The sequence below is a fragment of the Eschrichtius robustus genome, chromosome 10, assembly GCF_028021215.1.
Source record: "Eschrichtius robustus isolate mEscRob2 chromosome 10, mEscRob2.pri, whole genome shotgun sequence".
Classification (NCBI taxonomy): domain Eukaryota; kingdom Metazoa; phylum Chordata; class Mammalia; order Artiodactyla; family Eschrichtiidae; genus Eschrichtius; species Eschrichtius robustus.
The window spans coordinates 70902948-70922551 of record NC_090833.1 but is presented as its reverse complement, the minus strand read 5'-3'; the positions used below and the strand labels follow the sequence as shown (position 1 = coordinate 70922551).

General features: G+C 44.7%; 1 protein-coding gene across 1 annotated transcript in view; it reads right to left on the bottom strand.

Annotated features, from left to right (window-relative positions):
- Nucleotides 1-19148, bottom strand: part of MTAP (methylthioadenosine phosphorylase) — a 38820-nt gene extending 19672 nt beyond the window's left edge. Inside the window, exons 1-4 of the mRNA XM_068553195.1 lie at nucleotides 18997-19148; nucleotides 10919-11005; nucleotides 9337-9395; nucleotides 5109-5276 (exon numbers count right to left, since the gene is read on the bottom strand). Coding sequence (XP_068409296.1) covers nucleotides 5109-5276; nucleotides 9337-9395; nucleotides 10919-11005; nucleotides 18997-19029 — 347 coding nt within the window. The 5' untranslated portion in view covers nucleotides 19030-19148. The remainder of the gene's footprint in view (nucleotides 1-5108; nucleotides 5277-9336; nucleotides 9396-10918; nucleotides 11006-18996) is intronic.
- Nucleotides 19149-19604: the final 456 nt, after the last annotated feature.

The following is a 19604-nucleotide window of genomic DNA, read 5'->3' as shown; positions in this document are numbered from 1 at the left end:
AAGTTCGACCCCTGGTCTGGGAAGATCCCACACGCCGCGGAGCAGCTAAGCCCATGTGCCACAACTACTGAAGCCTGTGCGCCTAGAGCCTGTGCTCCACAACAAGAGAAGCCACCACGATGAGAAGCCCGCGCGCTGCAACGGAGAATAGCCCCTGCTTGACGCAACTAGAGAAAGCCTGTGCGCAGCAACGAAGACCCAACGCAACCAAAAATAAATATATAAATAAAACTAATTCTTTAAAAATAAACAAATGATTTGATAAACAAATTCTTTAAAAATAAACAAACAAATGATAAATAAGGTGAGTTGAATTCCCTTCAATGATGATAATCAGGATTGATGGTGAAAGGAGAAAGGTCATATGTGGAAGTTGCTAGAATCCCCTGCCCATGTGTACCTTCCATGGCATGGAAAGTTACTAGTCTGGGGTGGAAGAGAGGCCATATAATCAGTCCCCACCCCCCACAGACAAATGAATTTCTAGGAGTATCTAACAATAACTGGGTCAACAATGGACGGTATGTGCAACAGAAGGAAAACAGGAAGAGACAACAAAATGCCTCATGCTTTGAAAAAAGCATCTAGGGGAAACAGTGTTGCCTGCTCTATAATAGCAAAAATCTCACTAGAAATCACTTCTATACTCCACTTTATAATGTATCATCAAAGTCAGGCTTTAAAAGTGGGGTGGGATGCGAGGGATGGTTATGTCTTTACCTGCAAGGCTGAAAAGCAAAAACAAAACAAAACAAAAGCCAAGTAAATGCATAGTTATGCCTCTAAATTTCTAAGTCTTGTCTCAGAATTTGGTTAGTCTTATATGGAGCCCTCACCAAACCACAGGCAGGGAGGATCCAGCTTCATAAAACACCTACCACTGATCCTGCTGGGCTCAAAGGAGGGAGGTGCTTCTACCAGCAGGAAGGGAGGTAACAGCAGAACCACTGAGCAAGTAAAGCCGCTGGCTGTCCCAGCTGCTTCCTGGACAGTGGCAAATAGATACAGGAGATCAGAAGACACAAGGATGCAGGCAGGTATAAAGCACAGTAGAGAAACAATCTGAAAAGCCTTAGTGGAACCCTGAGAGTAGCTAAGCTTTCAGATTTCTGTCTCAGTTTCATGTGCAAAGCCAGATTCTGGGGAGGGGGATCAACTTGGATTCCCTATGAGGTCTTTTCTCTCCATCACTCAGACAGTCTTGCTTCCCCACCAGAGACACTGTGAGAGCCAGATGTACCCTGCACGGGCAGAGGTTTGTACCACAGGAGAACTACCCCAAATTATGAATCTTGGGAGTGTCTCCCTTATAAGATCCTTTTAAAGTAGAAATAGCCTCACAATCCTAAAACAGATGAAAGGTCAGACACATTCTCTCCCCAGTTCACATGGACTGTTTAATAATGGTCAAGAAGCAGAACAAGCCCCATTCTTAACCATGTTTTATCATGAATTGCCAAATGACTTATGGCTCTGATGGTGGGGACCTCCACCAAGTAGAAGAAAGGGATTAATCAAACCCAGTACATCAGGAGGCCCAAGGCAGGCACTGAGGACACTTACTGTGGGCGAGCCTCTTACAAGTTCTTGGTATGAATTACTATTTTAAATGTTTGGTTTGTGAAGAATATTGCACATGGGATCCAGGATAAGGGAAGAGTCAGGAAACCTGTCACTGTGCAATACACATGGGAAAATGACCAGAGAACACATTCTTTCAGCATTTAAGTTCTAGATCCACATACATTTTCCTTTCTACAGCAGCCCTAATCACAAATGAAAGATTACTTTCACTTTAAATATCAGCAAAGGTTATTTCCTTGCATGTTTGAGAAACAGATGCAAGGACTGAGTACACACACCCAAAAATACTGGAACCAACTCCTCTCCCCACCTGTCCGCTGTCCTGATTTCTCCAGGTCAGCCACACCCAGGATTCCCCTTTTCTCACGCCGAGGCTTTCAAGTTTTCACAGGCTGGGATGTAGCATGAGCAAACCCAATGATTTTCAGAAGAGAATGATCTTATTTTCTTAAAAGAGCTTTCAGCCTGTCAGACACCTTCAAGGGTATTTTTCATTTTCAGCTTATAGAAATCTAATGATTTTTAAAACAACCATAAAAATCAAAGCTACCTGTCACTCTTAAATCTTAATGACTTCTAAGGTATGCACGGCATGGTTGACAAGCCAGGTTGGTGTTTTTTTCCCCTATGCTGAGCACTGAGGGCAGAGAAAGCAAGATGCTCTAGTTCTGCCATCTGTTAAAAAAGAATAGCCATACTATTCCATTTTGATTCTTTATCACAAATGTATGTCAGGGAGATTAAAACAGTCCCTCTAGTCTTTGAAGACACTTTAGGATAGGATATTTTTTCTACGATGATGTGCTGGCAAAGTTATAGCAGTAGTAAGCAAATACGTGTTTCCAGATCAATCCCTGGAGAAGAACCCATGGACAGTGCAAGGAAAAGGAGCTTAAGTGATGGAGTTCAACCTGTAATTTTGAAGAGAGGACCAAGGCCCACATAGGTAAAGTGATCTGCCTGAGGCCAAACAGAGCCAAGATGACCCTTCTAGAGTTCAGTGCTCCTGCTCCCACAGTTCTAATCCTCTGTGCACCTCTGCAGGATGCTGCAGTCCTATCAAACATTCTGGGGCTGTGGTTACAGCTATGGGCACTGAGGCTGCAAACAGCATAGCCTGCAGCTCACCATTCATGTCTGATGACAGCACTAAGTGGAGGTTCAGATGCCTGCCTCAACACACCAGGATTTACTCTGTTAAAATAAAAAAGTGCTGTCAGTACAACACATGTAGGGCATTTCTCACAAGGCAAAAAGTTCTGATTCTCCTCTCCTGTAAGACATTCTCAAGCCTGGTTAACAGAAACCACACAGCTCAACACAGCAGCAGTAACACTTAGAAGATGCTCTCCAATAGCAAAATAATGCAAGGCACATACGTAATTTAAAATGTTCTAGCAGCCACATCAAAACAGTATAAGAGAAACAGGTAAAATGAGCTTTAGTACCTTATGTAACTTAATATATCAAAAATGTTATTGTTGCAATATGTAACTGATACAAAATTTGAGATTTCATTCTAAATGTTATTTACTTAGGGGATCCTCCTTTTAACAGACCTTTTTTTCTGTTTTTACCAAGTGATGTTAACTAGCAGACATACTCCAGCCCAGACTCACACTAAAGGCATTTATTGGACAGGTACCACATGCTAGATCCATAAAAGGCACTCGCTAGGAACTCAGAACTCCCAAGGCGAGACTAAGGAGGCAGGTTATAGACATGGCACATAGAAAAAAACAGATACCAGAAGATTTTAAGGTCACACAGCTAATAAGTGCCAAGGCAGAAAGAAACCAGATCTGATGGCAACGCCTGTTCTCTTTCTATTCTCTTTGTGCCCCACCTGCTTTCTTGAGAGCCAGTATGTGAAACATCTACATTTACTACATGTGAGAAAAAGATCTGGGAAATGCAACAGTGTACAGTTACACCACGTAAGTAACAAATTAATCCCAGGCTTAGTATCCAAGCCTAACTTTTCTTTCCAGTACCATCTATCATACTTTATAAATCCACATCATTCTAGAGTTTTGTGCACTGCATTATTAAAAAAACCACATTGCACCCATTTTCTTAGGTCATTACCTCCAAACACATGTCTTTGACGGCCATAGAGATTTTGATCAAGATGTCCCCTAAACACAAACGCCAGCCTCCCTCTCCCTTCGAACAATCATGTTCATTCAGTCACTCAAAAAATACTGACTGAGCAACCACGGGCCAGGTAGTATTGTGGGTGTTGGGGATAAAGTGGCAAACAGGACATATGGGGTCTGTGCCCTCACACGGTTTACATTCCAGAGGGGAAGATGAAAAACATATAGTGTCAGGTGCAGAAAAATGATAGGAAGAATGAAAGGGGAGGGGCATGTAATGATTTTAGTCTACCCTCATTATTTATTAGGTTGAACCACATGAAATTACTGATATTCAACCATTTCTAACTTAGAACAGGCAATTTCATTTGGTTCAAGCTAATAGCTTCATTTCATCAGGAAACATTCAGTGCTTCTGATGGACTACGGAATATTTAAATACCTGAAAAGCAGAAGACACACAGACGAGGTAGGAGAGGCGTTGGGTACAGCGAGCCCAGAGTTAACAGACTGGAAGAGCAGGATGGACTGAGGTGATGGTCTGGGTGAATGGATGGGGAATGCTGATAGGAGCTACCAAGTGGTTTACTCTCTGTGGTACTTCTCCCCACCGCTCTGGCTCAAGTAGCAGACTGCAGTTACCTGTCTCCATCCAGAGCATTCTGGGAAGTGGTTACTTCCCCCAGGAATGGGAGGTGGGAGCAGCATGAGGATGGGGTCCCTAGGAGACCACCCATTTTCTTGTGACTTCTTCAACTACTTCTAAATGCAGAGAAAGCCCAGGATCTTGGCAGTCCATTATTGTTGGCAGTCCAATATTTTGGTAAAGGAACATTATAGATTCCTTGTGCAGTTAAGTAACAGAAAATCCCTAGCTCAGGAACCAACTATTGATCTTAACATCACGAAAAGACAACCAGACATTACGTGCCTCCTGATATGATGCAGAAAGATTCTCACCAAGAATTCAAACCTGGTTCCGATCAGGCCTCTAGAGTTAAGCACTGGTTTACGGTAAACACAGGGGACAGGGGAAGACACTAAATGAGACTTAAGGATGCAATCAGTAAAATCCAGCATGTGGGGAGACTATAGGACAAAAAAGAAAAAAAGGCTTCTCTGGACCCTCATTTCAACAAACCAACTACAAAAAAAAAAGTCTGTGAGACAATAGGGAAAAAGAGAACACTGCCTAGACATCTAATACTAAGGAAATATTAAGTAATTTGTTTTTTAAAGAGTTCTTTTAAAGTTACAAACTGATAAATGTTGAAGCTGGGAATTAGGAACTTGAGCGTTCATGATGATTCTTCTATTTTGTATCTGTGGGCCTGTGTCCCCTTTCCCCCAAGTCCCCACACATAGTCCACTTGAGCTGGGAACGATCGTACAGGAGGAGCCTGAGCATTTTAGATGACTGCTCACCTGTCAATGAACTGATCAATAATGACGATATCACCAGGCTGAATCTCTTCCTTCAAGGAACCGCAAGCTGTGGTCACTATGACATGTGTACAGCCCTCCTCCTTCAGAGCCCAGATGTTTGCCTGATAGTTGACTTTCGAAGGCATGATGGTATGCTGCCTCCCATGCCTAAGGAAAGAGAGTAAATATATTAAATATGGTAGAGGAGTGAGCAGGGCATTTTTAATACTCTTGGAAAAGAAAACTCATTTACAGCAGTGCCTTCCAGCCCTTCCCACCAAAATGCTTTCCTTGGCAGAGGAAGAGTGAGAACAGGCCAGGCAATAACCAGCCTACTTTAAGTATAAACTATTTGGTTTTCAAGTGCAGACTCGGGACTTCCCTGGTGGTGCAGTGGTTAAGAATCTGCCTGCCAGTGCAGGGGACACGGGTTCGAGCCCTGGTCCGGGAAGACCCCACATGCCACGGAGCACCTAAGCCCGTGCGCCACAACTACTGAGCCTGCGCTCTAGAGCCCGAGAGCCAAAACTACCGAGCCCACGTGCCACAACTACTGAAGCCCACGCGCCTAGAGCCCGTGCTCCGCAACAAGAGAAGCCACCGCAATGAGAAGCCCGTGCACCGCAAAGAAGAGTAGCCCCTGCTCGCCGCAACTAGAGAAAGCCTGCACACGGCAATGGAGACCCAACGCAGCTGAAAATAAAAATAAATAAAGTGCAGACTCAATTTACATTTCATATTTTACTTTCCTATCAAGAGTAGGTAACAGCTTACTTAGAATTCACTCTCCAGTAAAATGTGCCATGTCTATCCTGTGGGGCACCAACACCCCAGAATCTGAGGCATCTGGTCTCTCATAAGCCATGACACGGAAAACAAGAGGTGCCAAGGAAGAAACACCCAAAATAGAAACTCAAGTTTCCAGTCTAATCTCTCTATTCTTTTCTGCCCGATCACCCAAATAAATTAATGAAACATTTAAAATATTAGATTTCCCAGTTGTTTATGTTGACATCAGCAGCTATGGTCCAAGAATGGATCACCTCACGCATCATTACTGTTATGGGCTGAATTATGTCCCCTCCAAATTCTTAGGCTGAAATCCTAACTCCCAGTACATCAGAATGTGACCGTATTTGGAGACAGGGTCTTTAATGAGGTAATTAAGTTAAAATGAAGTCATTAGGGTGAGTCCTAATCCAACACGAATGGCGTCCTTATAAAAGGACACAGACATACACAGAGAAGAACATGTGAAGATATAGGGAGAAGACAGTCAGGTACAAGCCAAAGAGAGGGGCCCGGAACAGATCCTTCCCTCCCAACCTCAGAAGGAACCAACCCTGCTGACCCCTTGATCTCCGACCTCTACCCTCCAGAACTGTGAGGAAACAAATTTCTGTTTCCACTCAGTCTGTGGCACCTTGTTATGGCAGCCCCACCACACTTAACACAACCGCTGATGATTTCGTGTCACGCTTCAAACAAAATCCAAATACTCTGCCATGGCGCTCGTATCATCTGGGCCCAGCCTACAAACGGCAACGTCAGTCCTTACCTTTATCCCTTCCCACTGGGGCTCAGCCTCACTGGCCTCGCTGCTTAGCTACACTCATTCCTGCTCAGCCTTGGCTCGCACATCACCTCGCCAGAGGAGTGCTTTCCACGACCACTGCATCTCCATCACATCACTACCCCCTGACCTTATTTTTCTTTCTGGCACCTGTTGGCCACTCAAACTATATATTTCCTTCTCAGTGTCCATCTTTCCCACTAGCATCTGCCCTGAGACGGTGAGGCCCTTATCTGTCTTCCCTGCTGGTACCTAGAACTGGACTTGCTATATGAGTAGTTCAATCTGTTGGACGAAAAACTGAGTACTTACACACACACTCTTTCCCCCTATCTTTCTCACACATACCCCCCCACACCCACCCACCCAGTGTGCCAGTAAACAGCCAGTAACGGGAACTTGATTTCTAAAATTATTTTAAAAAATTCACACGTTAGAGAGTATACTTATAAAAGCAGTATTTCACAGAGAGTTAAAATTATCCTGAGCTGCTTGAAAAAGTACGAACATCACAGGTAATGTTCTGACACAGGAAGGCTAAGTGTCAAGAGACCAGTGGTCTTCACATGTGATAATGCAGAAACAGGCTTTCAAGGAAGTAACAACACACAAAAATCTCACTTTGTACGATAATGATTAAAAGTTTGGGCTTTGAAGTAAAACTGCCTGGGTTCAAATCCTAGCTCTGCCACATACCAGCTGTGTGACCTCATCAAAATCACTCAGCTCTCTCAGCCCCCAGTGTTTTTTTTTTTGATCTGTAAAATGGATAATAAAAACCTGCACCACAGGGTTGCTATCCAATATCCCTTGTATCATTCCATACTGATATTTTGAAATAAACTTTAATGTCTCTTCTGATCACCAACAACAGAATTAAGAATATGGAAATAATTTGTACGTAATTGCAGACAAGCATTAGCATATCAGGGTTTTTACCCCAAGGTCATAAACGACCTCTCAGAAGGTGGAAGTCCATGAATGCCCAGAAAGTATGGTAGTCCCCGCTTATCCACAGGAAATGCGTTACAAGACCCCTCTGTGGCTGCTTAAAACTGCGTATAGTACTGACCTCTATATACGCTATGTTTTTTTCCTATACTAACAGGTGGGTAGTGTACACAGTGTGGATACGCTGGACAAAGGGATGACTCCTGACCCGAGCAGAGGGGGTGGGACGGCACAAGATTTAAAACTTATGAATTGTTTATTTCTAGACTTTTCCATTTAATGCTTTTGGACCACAGTTGACTATGGGTAACTGAAACCGTGGATAAGAGGGGACTCCTGTACATGCATTTTTCTAAGGCTGGTCTCCAAATCTCTGATTAGATTTTCAAAAGAAATTCACATATCAAAAGGAGTTAAGAACCACTGCATAGAGTGGTTCACAGTCCGACACACTTCAGTTCAGCTGGCAAGAGTATAAAACCTTCACCATGGGGCTACAACACGAACCATTTTCTCTTACAGTCTGGAAAAAATTAAGCGTTTATCCAGCAATGACCACAGACCAACAAAGAAGGTTGCCTGAAATCAACCCTATGCGACCATCTAGAACTAAAATTTAGTTTTACTGGACTCAGCAAAGCCACTTCCGTTTCAAAAATGCAGTGTGGCAGACAGACCCTAGGGTGGTCTTCATTTTCATGCTCTGAATAATTCCTTCCTTCTCGACTGTGGGTGGACCTGAGATGCTTCCAACCAACAGAACACAGCGGAAGGTGCTGGGAGTCACTCCCATGACCAGGCCCCAGCCTGCCAGCATGCGCTACCTGGCCCTCCTGCTGGCCTTGCAGCAGCAAGCTGCTGTCTCGTGAACTGCCCACGGGGAGGGCCACAAAGCAGGGAACATGGACAGCCTCTAGGAACTGACAGCCTCAGTCCTTCAACCCTGAGGAACTGAGTTCTGCCAACTCCTACGTGAGCTTGAACGAGGACCTGGAGCTCCAGATAAGAACAAGCACTTAAATATACCCATGTGACACAATATATACTTGTGTGACCCTGAAGAGGACCCAGATGAGCTGTGCCCACACTCCGGTTACCTGGAAACTGGGGGATAATGTATGCTGTTTCAGGCTGCTAAATTTGTGGTCATTTGTTATGCAGCAATAGAAAGCTAATACATGCAGTCTGACTAATTTCTAACTGTGTGATAAAATGACTTGCTCTTGTCTTTAGGGAACAGCACGAGCCTTGTCAAGGCAATAAGGGTGTAGACACCACAGAGAACCCACTTCAGCGACCTGAAACCCACTCCCCACAAATCTAGAACTATTACTACACAAGGGGTCATGAATGAAGCAGTTTCTCTTGATCTTGTTAACTAGAAGATAAAAGACAGAAAAGAACAAAAGAAAACATTTCCTCTTGCAGCTAGAACTGAAAGCAGAGCTTCAAGTTTAGTCAAATCATTGCATCACTCATTGGATTGTTCTAAACATTTTCCCAACCTAAGGGGGGATGGGCAAGATCTTTAATCTCCAAAGTCAGTAAAACCTACCCCGAAACCATAAGCGATAAAGATGACTCAGATGCTATGGCTCCACCAACACATTAAAAACTCATACCTGCATCATTACTCTTTTCAGAATTTAAGTTAAATTTAAAATGTCCTTTGGTAGTAACATTCAAAAGCTTGAAATACGTTACCTTGCAAGGAGGACGCAATCAACATTCTTTATCTTCCCCAAAATTAAGGCATCAGAAGGCTGCACATAGTGAAAAATGGTTACAAGTCAGTGATTTAAAAACACATATAGAAACAATCAAAAAGCTGCCATTTCAATTGTTCACTTGTAGTAGGATTCATAGGAACTTGGGGTCTGAGGGTATATTTCAAAGAAGTAAAAGAGTCTAGATTTGATGGATCAACTTAGTCACTCAATGTTTACTGAGCCCTCTCTACCAGTACAGAGATTCGTAAGACTTAGAAGCATGCGTGGGTAGGTACCATTTAGTAAGATCTATTTGTAGCAAGCACCCCTGGGGACTCTGACACCACACTGATCATACACAGATGTGTCAAGGCTATTTGGCAGGTTCAAGAACAGGTGTGGGTGAAATGCGAAAGGAATAGGAGGCCACTATCAGGGAATTTAAGAACTCAGCACTGGAACCATTTGCTGTGTTAACCAGGTCTAAGATGGCCACAAGATGACCTCAGGTAATGGAGGAAAAGGTCTGAGAACCTAGGAGGTTAAGAAAACATGAGGCTAAGAAGTGAGCAAGCTGACGGCAGGACTTGGAGGATACGGGATCAAATCTAAGGACTTGGCTGAAAAGGAGGGTTTGGTTGGGATTGCCAAATACAGGGATCTTCGCAGGAGGATCAGAGGAACCACAGCATTTGGAAGTAGCCCTACGGAGTTAGGAGAAGGCAGACACCCTCACCCTGGCTGGATGACACAAGGGCTGGGAGAACTAAACAGCCTCCTTTTATTTTTATTTTTTATTTTTTTAAAATTTTATTTATTTATTTATTTATGGCTGTGTTGGGTCTTCGTTTCTGTGCGAGGGCTTTCTCTAGTTGCGGCAAGTGGGGGCCACTCTTCATCGCGGTGCGCGGGCCTCTCACTATCGCGGCCTCTCTTGTTGCGGAGCACAGGCTCCAGATGCGCAGGCTCAGCAATTGTGGCTCATGGGCCTAGTCGCTCCACGGCATGTGGGATCTTCCCAGACCAGGGCTCGAACTCGTGTCCCCTGCATTGGCAGGCGGATTCTCAACCACTGCGCCACCAGGGAAGCCCCAGCCTCCTTTTAATAGAAAAGGAGTGTTTTATTTCCAATTCAGTTATGCAGTTGTGTTCTCAGTCCCCCCAAAATCCCCCTTTGGGCCAGGGTGTACTAAGAAAAGGCCATTAGATATTTCCTCCCATTTGTTAAAGACTGTGGTATGACCGATAGGCCCCAAATTAGAAGCTGATTTGAATGCAGTGATCTGGAGAGTACAGTTCCTGTGTTTGAAATGAGCATCTGGCTTCTAGGGGTATAATTAAGAAATTATTTGTACACATTTAAAAGCCATGTTCTCAGTAGTCAAGTCCAAGGCAATCTCAGGGATACTGTCTCAGTTGGCAGAACCCAATAACAGAACTCCTGGCCTCTCTCAGCCTGGGGCAGGCAGCCCTGTGCTGCCAAGACAAAAGCAATTAAAAAAATTTTTTTAACTTAAAAATCAAGGCAGCAGGGAGAAAGAAAAAAGCTAGTATGTCTCCACTAACTGGATATTAACCTTGCCAAATGGAGTGTCCACATATTTTTCGGTTCTTCCTTCTAAGATTTCTGGATCATCCAGGCCTGTCCCACCAATTATTCCAATCTGAAGGAGACAATAAAAAGATATCACATTTGATCAGTTTGCAGTAGAAACAAAATGATTATTTTAAGCAAATTCGTTTATCCATACTCATATGCTCTTCTCCATTCCTGCTAAGCCCTAGTTGTTTTAAAAATCTGAACATTCCTGAAAAGCAGTCATTTATTCAGCAAACATTCGAAAGCCTTCTATATTCCAGAAATAACCAAAGCATGAGTCATCTTTTTGGACTAAATCACATTTTTGCTGACTATTTGAATAACAAATTAGCATGGAAACGTACTTCAACTAGTTTAAATCATAAAGCCAAACCTAAAAATAGGTAAATATGGTTGGAGAAAGTACTTTCTAACCAATTTTATTATCTCTACTAAATGCGTGATGGAATAAATGTTCAAAAAACAACTAGGATAGAAAATATTCAGCATTTCCATTTGGTAAGGATTTCTCCTCATTACCGTACTTGATAAAGAAACGAGAGATTTTCTTTCCTATGCCACTAAAATCAGAGCTGTAAGGGATCACAGATAGAGGAATCTGGAATAGCGTGAAATTTAGCCTCATTTATATTTATGAAATCCAACTGTCATTCATATACATGTAAATGTAAGTAAGTAATTCAAAGGCCTGTAGTTCCAAATTATTTTTAAGTGTCATATTGCATTTTCTAGACATTAACTTAATTGTCCTCATCTTCAGGAAGTAATTTGAGTTTAAAAACCCTGATATTACCCTATAGAGTTAATCTAATTTGATGATTAAGACACCTGAACAAAAACAATTACAGAGATAACTAAATATATTAATAAACTGTTAACTAAAAATGAAATAACTGAAATCATTAGGAAGGTTTCCCTGGGTTGATACTTCCTAAAGGAAAAATACTATTTAAATTGTCAGCAACAGGCTACAGAGATGACTCTTTACTAGAAACCTAATAAAAAGTCACGTGAGCATGTTTTTTTCAATGAACAGCTTTAAATCTATTGTCACTTGAGTAAAATTTCTACTCAAAGAAAGTAGCTCCTTGAGAACAAAACTCCAATGTTAAAAATTAACTGAACATCTGAATTAAATAATTTTGAGATCAGGTTACACAGTTGATTTATACTAGTATGTGGGAAAATAGTTACCTCTCTGGCCCTATTTCCTAGAAAAATAAATCAACAAAATAAGAAAAAGGGCGACTGAGTAAGATTTGTACAAAGAACTGCAGGTACATGATTTAGTACTTGGAAAGCATCCCACGACTTCCTCAAGTGGCTAAACCAGTTTTTGAAGTTGCTGCCACCTTGTGGTACATTGTTGAAACCACAGCAGGTTACATATTCTACAGCAAGTCAACATTTTTCTTTGTTACAACTTAACATCGTAGGTAGAGACTAACCAATACAGGACTGCAGTTTTCAAATCAACAGAAGTGTTCACTTAAGTCAGTGGGTTTAAATTCATTTCAGTTCAGTAGAAATTTTTAAAATCACACTATTTTATGAAATCCTAACCCTTCCTGTAGCTGGTGTCTTTATCATTTCATGTAAGGCCGAAGCACCACAGATCATAGTTGGGATGGGGTAGGGGGTGTAATGAACTGTCCAGCCCATGTCATCACCTCAGACCACCGAACTGAGCTGCTGACTTTGAAATTACTCTCAGCCTACCCTCTGGGGACTCTTCTACTCATGGAAATGTTTGGTGTTTTTTTGCTTCCTTTTTTTTTTTTAAATACTACCACTCTGACTTGGCTGTTTCTGGCCGTTCCCCTGGGCCACGGCATCTCGCATTCTGGATTTAACACTGGATTCACACTCGTATATACAAAACAAACCAGACTTGGTTTTGAAACCACCCTCTGTTTAGGCAAGCCAGCCCAGCCTCACGGCAGTGAATAAGAAATGCCAGTTGGGGTCTTTCTGAAGTTCAGTGCCCTGGAGCCCACCCTCAGCAGCCCCAAGCTTCAGCCCAAACCACGCTGGCTGCATGATGACCATGCACTGGGTAGCTGTTAACTCAGCCCTCAGTGAGGAATATTTAGTACTGGGTGTGAAAACAAGAGCCATTACAGCTCGTCAGAAAGGCCAGGATGTGTTCTCTGGCACTGGAATTATCTGCAGGAGAGCCCGTCCAGTCAAACTGGCTCAAGTTGTTTCTCAAAACCCATATCTTGGAAGGGACACAGGACAAGTGTAGCAACTGAGTACAGCCACACTAGGGAACTCCATCGCTAACCTTTTTCTTGCTGCAGACGGAGGCCAGCAGTGCCAAGATGTGGCAATGTCGCCACCTGCTGGCTCCATGGTAAAGTATAACTATGGGACGAAACTCCCAAGCACTAGTGGCCTAACTGTCATTCCCCTCCAGCGTCTAAATTCAAATGGTCAGCTCAGTACCTGCCTTGATAAAGTAACTGTGTCTTCGCATTTACATGTCACAGGCACTGTGGCCAAGTTCTCCAGGGGCCTTACCTCATTTAATTTTCACATCCACCCTGTAAGATGGGCCCTATAGTGTAACACCCATTTTATAAAAGAGGAAAGAGAAACACAAAACTTAAAAGAAATTTGTCCAAAGAGCAAATTATAAAGAGCAAAGCTGGGATTGGAACCCAGGTCTTTCATACTCAACCACTATGATGTACTACCTCCCAGTATCCCCTGGAATCCTTGATAAACACCACAACCTATTAGAAATTTGTCTCCATGTTATGAAGAAACTGATCCTCAGAGTTCAAGTTCTGGACGAAGGTCACAGAGCAAGCATGGAAACAGCAACTCGGCAGCTGAGTGACCCACCTTGTAAGGGAGGGGGCTGTCCATGCAAGACCTCATGCGTACTTACCAGGCTTTCTAGGCCAGAGGCATCGCCCTCAGTCCAAGCAGTCCTAGAAATGCTTAGGAAAAGTGTTCAAGGTCTGAGATGGAATTTCTGGGCCAATTCTGCCCAGCCAGGACTTCTTCACTACACAAGATAAAGTTCTGAAATAAGGACCCCCTGGTCCATCAAGGCCATTGCTAGATTTTAACAGCAAGTTGATTCATCCCACACTTTTCCACTTGCAGACCACAAAGCCAAACTCCTCAAAAAGAAGAGATGGTTTGACTTCCTCTCTGAGACTGTGTAAGCATTTTATCTAAATGTTGTCTTACCCGGCCAGAATGGTTACTTCCAACGATACCAAAAGGGTTCACACCAACCCCTACCCTGTGTCCACTTCCCCTGGTACCAGCCACAGGAGATTTCACATACCCCACTTGGTTTAAACAGCCGCTCACCATCACTTTATACTACATGGAGGAACCTAGCACTCCATGAAGTGGAGAATTTCATTCTTTTCTTATGGCTAATATTCCATTGTGTATATATATACCACACCTTTATCCTTTCATCTGCTCATGGGCACTTAGGTTGCTTCCATCAACATTTGTTATTTGTAGACTTTTTGATGATAGCCATTTTGACAGGTGTGAGATGATCTCATTGTGGTTTTGATTTGCCTTTCTTTGATGATTAGCGATCATCAAAGAGCAGGATTTGACTATGTTTGGAAATAGGGTCTTTGAAGAGGTAATTAAAGTTAAATGAGGTCTTGTTGGGGGGAGTGCTAATCCAAAATAACTTCAGGTTCAGAACATCCGTGGTTTTTATTTAACCAACCTCTCCTTGCAAAGTCAAGATATTATTCTAATGGGTAGACACCCTCTTTGAAGATACAATTCACCTCCTGAAGTGGTCAGTGACTTTTTGAGGAGGATTTTCCTCCAAGCTTACTGTACTCTGTAGCACTCTCCTTCACTTGTGGAAGGACATAGGATTCTTCCTGGTGCTCCTCCTGGGTCAGCTGCTGGATACTAGAATCCCCAGGGGAGCTTTCAGTACCAAAGCCCAGGTCCCAGATTCCAGATATTGTAATTGAGCAAGACAGAGTTGTTATTTTTCTTAAAGCTCCTCAGGTGGTTCTAACGTGTAGCCATAATTGAGCACCCTTGCGCTAGGGCCCAGATCATAATTTCTAAAATCTGGGCTAGCTGAGCATCATAGGCTGAATAAGGGCTCCTGCAAGAGAGCCTCTCAGCATTCTAATTATGAGAACCTGTGCATGTTACCTGTGTGATTAATGATTTTGAGATGGGGAGATGATTCTGGATTATCTGGGTGGACCCTAAATGTAATCACAAGGGTCCTTTGAAGAAGGTCAAATGAGGAAGAAGGCGATGTGATGATGGAAGCAGGGAGAGAAAAGGCGATGTAATGTAGGGCCCAGAGCCAAGGAACGCTGGTGATCTCTAGAAGCCGGAAAAAGCAAGGAAACAGATACTCCCTTAGATCCTCCAAGAGGACCTGCCCTACTGACATCTTGATTTTAGCTCCATAGGACTCATTCTGGACTTCTGACTGCTAGAATTGTTAAGTGACTACACCTGTGTTGTTCTATGCCATCCAGTTTGTGGTGGTTGTGACAGCAGCCAAGGAAACTAGTTCACTAAGAAACACCTGAGGAGCTTGTTAAAAATGCAGATGCCCAGCCTTTTCAAAGCTCCACGGCCAATGGTTATCACATTTTAGCGGGCACCTGAATATACTGAGGCTCTTGAAAATCCAATTTGCTGCCCACCTCCCCATTTCAGATTCAGCAGGATTGGGGAAGGGCCAAAGAATCTGCATTTCTAACAAATTCCCAGGAGGGTGCAGATGCAGCACAGGCTTTGAGAACTACTGCTTTAGATGCTTTTGAGACACAGACTAGAATACCATGATTATAATCACAATCAAAAAACCTTCCTCAGGGATTTCCCTGGTGGTGCAGGGGATAGGAATCCGCCTGCCAATGCAGGGGACACAGCTTCAATCCCTGGTCTCGGAAGATCCCACATGCCGCGGGGCAACTAAGCCTGTGCGCCACAACTACTGAGCCTGAGCTCTAGAGCCCGTGAGCCACAATTACTGAGCCCACGTGCTACAACTACTGAAACCTGTGTGCCTAGAGCCCGTGCTCCACAAGAGGAGCCACCTCAAGATGAAGCCCACGCGCTGCAATGAAGACCCAAAGCAGCCACACACACATGCACGCACGCACGCACACACACACACACACCTTTCTCAAAGCAACAGCAAAAAAGCCCCCATCTCTGTTTTTCTCTGCTGCTCAGGACACCAACCTGGCTGCTTCTTCATCTCCTCACCAGGCGGTCTCTGTCTCAGGGATTTATAGCCCAGGGGTCCTCAACCAAGTGCTGAGGCTCTCCTGGGAGGTGCCTGGAAATCCACGGGGAAATTTCTGGCTGCCACAATGACTGGAGGGAGTGCTACCAGCATTTTTTGGGGAGAGGGGACCCAGGATGTGTTCTATGTCCTACAATGCTCAGGACAGTTATACTAAGGGAGGAATTGTCATGCCCCAAATGGCATTGTGTCTCTAGGCAAAAAATGAAGGCTCATTGGTCATTTGGTTTCTAACTGGGGCCTGTGGGTTGTCCACCAGTTTCTCAAGGTCACTCAAGGACTTTCAGTGTGAAGGCCTTTGCTGGCCGCACTCAGCCATCGAAAAAGAGAGCTTCAAAGGCCTGTTCTCCAGTCTAGACTTGACCGTCCCCCTTAATATTGATACCATTTTGTTTATAGCCTACTACCCAACTATGATGGGACCATATCCCCTCCTTGTCATAGCAACCATGTAAACAAGACTTATTTTTAATCCCTCAGAGTAAAAGCTGGGCAGCTGCCTAGGGGAGCCATGGCCCATTACAGGAGCCCTCCAGAACGCCAGAGATCGGTTCAGCCCTCTACATGGCCAAGCATGCCACTGCCCGTGGCTGTTGCGGGAGGACACTGTCTCCCTGAGGTCCTCCCAGACAGTGGCTGCTACTAATACTATGGGAGAGTGTCCACTGGGCACTTGGCAGGCAGCTTGCTTCATGCAAACACTCTACACTCCCTTTTCCTTAAGGCTGCATGACCTTTGTCAACAGAATAAAACAGGGCACAGGGACCACGTGTCAGATTTCAGAAATGGCTCACAACATCTAGTTGGTGGAATGCCAGGCTCTAAGCCAATTCTATCACTATCTAGGTCCAACTATAATTCTGGACTCCTTAGGTGACCTTTCTGGGCCTCAGCTTTATGTCCACAAAAAGAGGTTTGTGTGGTTATATGGTCTTAAGGAACACTCCAGCTCTATATTTTATGATCTGGGGATAGGATACGGTTTTCATTAGCTTATTTTGCGCTGGACACTAGCATTTCATGTTTTCTATATAGGATGTTGCCTCAGCAGTCTGGCAGAAATGGTGTAGGAATCATGGATTTGCAACAGCAAAATTTTCACCTGTTCTAACCCCAAAGAGAAAAATCAGCAGGCAGGCCTAGCACTATTTGTACCTATTAATTTTATATTCTGCAGCTGGCCAAGAACAAAAATATACATCATTCAATATTTACATCAGGGCTGTAATCACAGCGCCCATTCTGCACTTAAATGCACTGCACTAATTTTACAGGGAAACTGTGTGGTAGGGAGAATGCGAAACCAGGTTAAAGTGAGACTGTTTTAAATACCACTGCTCTCTATTTTTAATGTCACTCTAAGTGTATTCTTGTAAGGGAAAGGCGATAGTTTCCTGCTTGTCCACTGAAAGCTGTGGCCTATCATAATTTAATTTTTGGAGAAAAGATGTTCAAAATTAATCTCAGCTCCCTCACTTAGAAGCACTACCATTTAATAAGTTTCAGCCATGTGCTAGAAAGACAATACAATTCTAACGTCTCAGCAAACCCTGCAGTAATGTTCCCATTTTACTGAAATGAAAAAGAGCTTCATAAAAATTCTGCTTTGTTTTCCATGACTGATAAGGAAGAGGCATTCTACAATATTTGTTTAATGCAAGATTCTTTTCAAAATGGCAAAGGGAATATAGTATCTAAATGTGACTGCAACTCTCCCCAACCCACCCCCTGACATCAAGTGTCTGAAAGCTGCAAGGGCCTACTAAGCTAATCACTCTGGTTGATTACATACTGATCTCAGAGATTTGCCTTCTCCAGGGGGAACTGAACACAAAACGCGGAGTCAAGAGAGATACTTGAAGGAGACGGACCTTCCTATCTCACGGCCAAGAATTTCTAAAGCCAAACAAGTCAACTGAGTTTTTAGCTGATCATAAACAGCCTGGAAGAGATCTTAACTTTGATCCTGTTTATTTCTGTGTACTGTAATTCTACAGTCTCTCCCTGCGATGCATCAACCAGGAAGAAGTGCGTCAAAGCCCCAGGGAAACTTGTTGCAATCCTCGGAACTCGTGCCCTCCTCCGGCCAAAGCTCCCACCGCACAATGATGCCTTGTACCGAGACCTCTGAGGACCAAGGGCACAAGGAAACTGATCCCTAACTTTCAAGGTTGCCAACAAAGCAGTTTAAAGCCAGAGGCCTCCAAACAGAGAGTGGCCCAGTATTCCCATACTCCATTTCGGTGTTCTAAAAAACTCTCAAGAGTTCTCAAAGCAGAGAAGGCCTAAGTTTAGAACACACAAAAAAGCCGGAAGCTTGCAAAAGATCAAGCATGCAGTTTTCCCACGTGGGCCGCGGGCAGAGAGCCAAGTCAGAGCGGAAGCGTTGAAGTCGGTCAGGGCTCAAGGAGCCCGTCTCAACGGCTGCAGGTGCCCACCCACCTGGCACACCCGCTAGCCCCGGCCAGACGCATCTGCCCAGAAAGGTGCTCGGGAAGGGTTGGGCGCGGGCGCAGCACCAGTCCGCTGTCCCTCTCTGAAGGGCTTGCGTACCTACTGCGCGCTGCGGATGCAGCTGAGACCAAAGGCTGGGGGACGACGCTGCAATTGTTCTCTCTCCCCCGCCCGCTGCCCCTGGGCTAACCGGCCTCAGATCCTCCCCGCCGCAGCGGGGGCGCACTGGCTGGGCGCACGGCCCAGAGGCGCTGTCTCCCCCGGTGGGAGCGGGATCGTACAGGGCACGGAGGACCGCAGCAGCCGGGACGACTAATCTCACCTTCACGGCCGCGGGAGTGGCACCTGAGGCCATGGCTGCGCGAGGAAGGAGCGACGGCCTCGGGCGGGGTGGAGACGTGGAGCGGCGGAGCGGAGCGGTTTCAGGCGCTCGGCCCGGGGCTGAGCAGCGAGGTCCCGGGGGCGGTTGTGGCTCCTCCTCTTCCTCCCCGGGACAGCTGGATTGGCTGCTGGTGTGGGCTCTCCCCCGCCACCCCCCACCTCAATTCGAGGTTCCAGTGTCCCGCCCCGTTTGCAGACCTTTCCGGTTCTCCGTTGATTTTTTTTCGACCCCCAGTTATAACTAACGGGCTCATGATAGTGAGAATAATGGAGACCGTTGATTGAGTACTTATGTTGTTCCAGACTCTGTGCCTTGCACTTTAATCAGCTCCGTTAACCATCACAAGAACGCTACAAAGAAGGAAGAGCAGCACTCCCGACAGCGCTTCGTCTCAGCTGCAAGCTCGGCCTTATCTGTAAAACCAGGCCCATTCTCGGTGCAGAAGTTCTCGCGGGAGGGAAAATCGTGGAGAGGAGGGAACAGGCTCTTCGCTGAGGTTACCTCCAGCTGCTAACGCGGGGCGGGGCGGGGCGGGGAGCGGCTGGCTC